The sequence below is a fragment of the Trachymyrmex septentrionalis genome, unplaced genomic scaffold, assembly GCF_001594115.1.
Source record: "Trachymyrmex septentrionalis isolate Tsep2-gDNA-1 unplaced genomic scaffold, Tsep1.0 scaffold14, whole genome shotgun sequence".
NCBI lineage: Eukaryota > Metazoa > Arthropoda > Insecta > Hymenoptera > Formicidae > Trachymyrmex > Trachymyrmex septentrionalis.
In genome coordinates, this window is record NW_017304543.1 from 473,318 (window position 1) to 479,366 (window position 6,049).

The 6,049-nt window shown below is 33.6% G+C and overlaps 1 protein-coding gene across 3 annotated transcripts in view; it reads left to right on the forward strand.

The window, feature by feature from the left end:
* The window catches only part of LOC108745580 (serine/threonine-protein phosphatase 2A 56 kDa regulatory subunit gamma isoform-like), a 25,839-nt gene that overhangs the window by 15,931 nt on the left and 3,859 nt on the right, over window positions 1-6,049 (forward strand). For 2 of the 3 annotated variants that reach the window (XM_018481809.1, XM_018481808.1), the window contains exon 3: window positions 1,207-1,381. In XM_018481809.1, coding sequence (XP_018337311.1) covers window positions 1,207-1,381 — 175 coding nt within the window. Of the gene's footprint in view, window positions 1-1,206; window positions 1,382-4,822; window positions 5,105-6,049 lie in introns of those variants that run through there. The other variant, XM_018481810.1, reaches the window with a different exon arrangement.

A 6,049-nucleotide genomic window follows, 5' to 3' on the forward strand; every position in this document is an offset into this window, starting at 1 on the left:
CATGACACAAAAAATAGAATCAAAATTAAGAAAATATACAAGTTACAAGTTTCGGCTACCGGATTGAGCCCTCTTCAGACATTAACGAAAAAATCGCAAAATAAAATCAATTGTCGCAAATGATCGCATATTCAAAACATTCACAGTTCGGGTGAGTCTTGATGTAGAGTTCGACATTATTTCCGTACGATTGAACAGTCAAATATATTAAAAATATCTTGGCAAAGCTCTAGTTGATAAAAAAGATAAATTAAAAAAATTGTAATATATTCTTCCGTTAATTTCAAAGAAATGTGTCGACTCTTACTTTGCCCGTTACTTATTATTATTTGGTTTGTATGGAAAGAGTCCTTTGATTTGTTATTTAAATAAATTATTGTTTAAATTTATGTTAAAAAATTTAAAATATATATATGCTTCAATGAGCGTTCTTTCATTTCTATTTTTCAGTATTAAGTATTGAATATCTCAAAAAATTAGACATTTACTTTATTTAAAGATTTATTTAATTAAAAATCTTAAATGTTAAGAATCTGAAAAATTTAATTTGTGAAAAAGTCCTCATTTCTAATTGATTATGTTTGAAAAATTATTTGAGCTGTGACATTTCTGTTTGAAAAAATTAATTAATCGAAAAGAACTGTTTAGAACATGACACGTATGGACATCCTGTATTTTCAATCCTGACGAAGAGATAAAGATATCACCTTTAGTTTTTGTACGCATAGATGTGCCATAGATCGCGGATTGTTCATGTCGCTTCCTCGCGTTCCATTTATGTAATATTAATCCGATCAATGAACGAATGATCGGTATTTCACCTGTAAAACGAGTCAAATTAAAATGCGAAGATAAGTAATTAGATTAAGCACGTTAATCACATACTCCTATTTAAATTTAATTTACATTATAATTTCTTAATTCAATTGAAAATGGAGATTGGACATTATTGTATATTAGAAATTTATTATATTTGTAAAGAAAATTACAAAGGCGGATTTATAAAAATTATAAAAAAATTCTATGATAAATATAATCAGAAATAATATAATTGGCTTTAAAAAAATTTCTATATTTATTTATAATCGGAATAATAAAAAGTTCCTTTTTATCTGAACTTTACTGTAGCTACTAAAATGTTTGTTCATCCATTAATTATCATCTACAAGTTTTATATTTATTTTTAATATCTTTTATCTGCTACAGGCAAACAAGGTGACCGGAGGACCTCCTGTGGGCAACGCACCGCCTCCGCCTACGCTCATCAATAAAATCAAGTATCAACCTGGTGGACCTGTAATCAAAAAGGATAAACGGCAAAGCAGCTCAAGGTTCAACATATCGAAAAATCGGGAACTGCAGAAATTGCCGCTGTTGTCCGGTGAGTCATTCAATCAGGAATATAATTCTTTTTACAATACGATAGTACCATTAATCCCACGTGATAACTACCATTCCTGTTAGATCAAGTAAAATAATATTAGCGATCTTTCTCACACTTGTATCATTGATGATTCACATTGTCATAAAAATGAGAAGTAAGTATGTCATATCTCGAACGTGTTTACATATATATATCAAACTTGTTTTGCCATTGCTGCAAGCCATTCGCAGCAATCGCAAAACATCTATTATAACATCGACTTGATCAAGTAATATAAAGAAATCATACAAGAACCTAGTTCACATAACATTCCGATATCATAATCGAATAATTAGATCAGGATAGAGATCGAGTGCGCGGTATAGGGTGAGAAACGCACAACGGAGTTGCGTGAAAAGTGGATAAGAAGCGAAAAAGAATAACAGACAGAATAGGAGAGGGAAGGAAAAGAAAGAAGGGCGGCGACAAATTGGTCCGCCTGCCCTTTCCCAATGTAATGCCGGTCAATCGAGGTTGCGAGACTACCTCCTACGTCAGAGTCTATCGATTGCGTGCAACGAGGGTCGCGCAAGCGCTCCGGATTCATGATTCCCCGTTTTCCCAACGTAAACAGTCAGGTTCCACCCCCTCTTCCCCCCCCCCTTTTCATCCCACGCCTTCGTTTCGACCATCCCTTTCTGATCCTTCTCTTCCAGCAGCTCCGAGACCAGCGCCCGAACATCCGCGCGGCACCCTCGCGGAGAACCCCACCTGATCGCGGCTCTACCTGCCCAGAATCTCGGCGAGGGGGGTTGTATCGACCTCGTGACCGATCGAGAGATGACCCACGAGATCCCGGCGAGGACCCTCGAGTTCGTTGAACCTGGTGCCACTTAGGCGAATCTCACCCGCCAGCCTGTTCCCCTCTTCTCGTCGCCTCCCGCCCCTCACGAACGCGGTCACCGGGTTCCGGGGACCCGCGAGCCGTGAGGACGCGCCGCTAGTGCTTGCCGGTGTTTCATAGGGGTGGCTTCGCAGCGCGACACCCCGAGAGAAAGGTCGAGAAGAGCCTTGCTTTCCCCGGCCGATCGATTGACACGAACGAAGCAACAGATTGTTGCGAGCGTTAAAACAACGACGGAAATTAACGGCGGATGGATTCCGGTGGTGTGTCAGCGAGGTTGTTATCGTGAATCCGTTCAGAAAAAACCCGGTTATAAAAACGGGCGCGTCCAGCTCTCGAAGCTTACGGAGGACTTCGAAGTTCTTGTTGAGTCTAGCATAAGTGGATTATTTCGAATGAAATGTCGTAAAATATATCGGAAATAATTAATAAAAATTATCGCTTGGTGATATCGATACTTTATGATCGGTTAAAAAAGGATAGCAGATATTCAACAGAGGGGTGGAGAAAATGTTTAAACCAATGGATGAGTTGAAAAGTTAAAATTTTCCTATTAGAAGAGTTAGTGAATTCTTTTAGTTAAAACGCTTCCGATCGAAAATTGGTGAGTCTTCTGATTTAAAAGTTTCCCAATTGAGGAAATGAAGTTTAGTGAATTTTAAGCTCGGAGGAATTCTCAAAGATTTGGTGAGTTATATAATTTATAAACAATGTTTCGAATTTAGTGATAAATGGTGTAAAAATTTGAATAAGAGATTAAATATTAACATTTATTTAAATATTTATCTTTGATACTTATACATTATACGCAAAAACAATTAAGATATGTGGAATTGCAATGGAATTGAAGTAGAATTGAACTGAATATGAAGATAAAATTTTTATATATAGATATTTTGTATAATTTTGAGAAACCGAATTTAATTGAGGTACACTTTGCAAGAAATAATAAACTGAAAGTTCAATAGAATTATTAATAGCAGTTAAATGATTCATCTTTGCAGAATTATATTGAATACTTAAATAACTTGAATAAAATGTTGGTAATCGTTATGTTATTGATGTATATATTATGGAAATACTGATAATATTAAATATACTTGTATATTATAGGGACAAGAAGTTAATTGAATTTGTTAATTTGCGGAAAACAACATTCGTAATAAATTCCACGCATAATTTAGCACGTATTAATTTGTATACTTGTAAAATTTATGTATACAATAGTTAATATTATATTGCTTACGCTAAAATTCGCTTTGTGCGAAAATATTCTCGCAACTGTGCTGTAACAAACGATTCGTGTTGCTTTGCATCAAAGTACAGTTACGTTTCTGCATGGTTTGGCAAAACACGTAAAACCACGCGCGTTTCCTTCGTAGCCGGATCTATGCGGAAAATAACGTGGGAAGCCGGTAAAAGTGACTTATCGAAGGCCGACAATCGCCGTGGCTTAATAAAGTTATGCGTCGCATTTCGTCGAGTAAATTGGCGGATGATTGTGAATTACATAATAAAAACATTCTCCGGAAATTGGTTTCCGTCCGAGTAGGTTAAATCTATAAATCCGGGAACATATTAATTGGCAAATCTGAATAAGTCAACTTAATGTTACTTAATAATTAAAACAAAACAATAATTAAAAATTAATGTTTTTTTTATATATATAATATTTTTTAAATACATATGTTGTGTATACAATACAGAATAGTTATATAATTTAGAAAAGTTATACATATTTTGCCGGCATTTCTACACGTTTGATATTCAAATATTGCTACTAAAATTAAAAGAAAATTATTATCGTATATAACTTTCTAATATGTTTAGTTTTCTATTTAGATCTGGTTCCATTAATGTAAAAACTAAACTTTAATTTCGATTCTATTTACTCTTTACCTTTTTCTAATTCTAAGAATTAGAGAAAGATAAACAGTAAATTGAACCGAGATTAAAGTTACATTGATGAAACTGGGCCTGTTCCTATCGACGTAGATTAACTTTACTCTCGGTTTAACTGACTTTTCATCTTTTTCTAATTTAAAAAAACTAGCAAAAAATAAAAAGTAAGTTAAACTAAGTTTAAAAGTTAAAGTTAATCTACTTTGGCAGAAACGCGCGGACATCAGTTAGATAAAGAACTCTTTCGACAATCGAACATTCAGTTAACACTAAAAATACCGAAAAATCATTATTAACTAGTTTTATTTTTTAGACATAATACATTTTTGATGTAAAAGATAAGATTCTAAATTTTGTTAATTTTTCAATAATTACATTCTTTATATTGATGAAATATTTAGCTTTTTATCGTTTTCTTTATTTTTATAATAATTTATTCTCTTGATCCTTTTAATGAGTAAGAAACGATATTTCTATTGTTAAACAATTTTGAAATAATACAGGTTTACTGCAATAATATTTAAAAGAAATTATTGATATTTTATAAATAAAATGCTGTGATTTGACGCCGTATTGAAAACGAAATCATAGAATATTATTAATCGCGATTTTAACAGGAGTGTGTCCAAAGTGTTGCAAATTGTTGTAAGTAGTTATTGAGACGATACGTAAATAGCAAAACGTGTGCTACCCAAGTTCAAGCATATGAAGAGATTTACTAATGAATAAGGTGCGAGTGTAAAATCAGTATTGAACATAATATTGCGCGATGGTTCACGTGGGTGGAATTGGCCCATCTCTGGGTGGTGCTCTGCCCAAAAGTCCCAGCTTTCATCAGGGTCTTGCTTTGGCGACGGTCTTATCCCAGGACTCAAGCAAGGGTTACCCGGTGACGTTCGCGCTGCACTATCAACCTTTGCAACCTCTTCTAATCGGTAAAGCTCTCTGTCGCTTAAATCAATTCATTATCGCACATGATTTTATTATAGAACTAATCTGTGCACCTGATTATTTGTTATTGATAAAACGAAAGATTTGATAAATAAAATTATTGAAGGATTAATTTAACATACTTTATTTTTGTAAAATTTGTATTTTGTTGTTCGAGAATATGATGTCCATGAAATGGCTGGCTCGAGGTGAATTCGGCAATCGATCTCGTTATTCCTATTATTATTACAGAGACTTCTAGGAATAGCAAGCGATACATAATGTCATACGATTACAGTCGGTATTTTGAAGGCCATTATCGATCTTCCTTCAAAACCTCGATTAATCGGAAAAAGTAGAGCACCTTTAAGATTTTCGATCAAAAACCTACTGCTGGCGGGCCACTATAACTTGTATAAATATTAACTAAAGGCAATCCTATGCGACAGTACGCTTTTTGTTCTGAGTTTAAGAATAGAACATTGATTAACATCTGAAATAACTGTCTATGCAAATCAAATTGTTCAAAGAAACGAATAGAATATTAGATAGATTTTGATCGCGTGCTGCATTTTTATCAGCGGCAAATTATATTCTGGATACTGTCTTTATCAGACGTCCTTTATTAAATTGATTCGACCTCTTTACTGAAAATCACAAAATTATTTCAAAAAAGAATGTTAATGTTTTGTATATTTATATACGTAAAATATCCTTATAATAAGGATAAAACATGCATCATGTTATACATATATTATAAGTATTTATAATCGATAAGTATAAGAACTTACAATCGATAATATCTTGACGCTGATATATGAAACATAAATTATTCCAAAGATTTAACTTCGTTTAAAGAGTCATTTCTCATTTATGTCAAGAAGGCCAGTTAGGCAGGCGGGAAAGCTATTTGTAGCAAAATAATTCAAACGAGAAAAAGAAGTGGATAG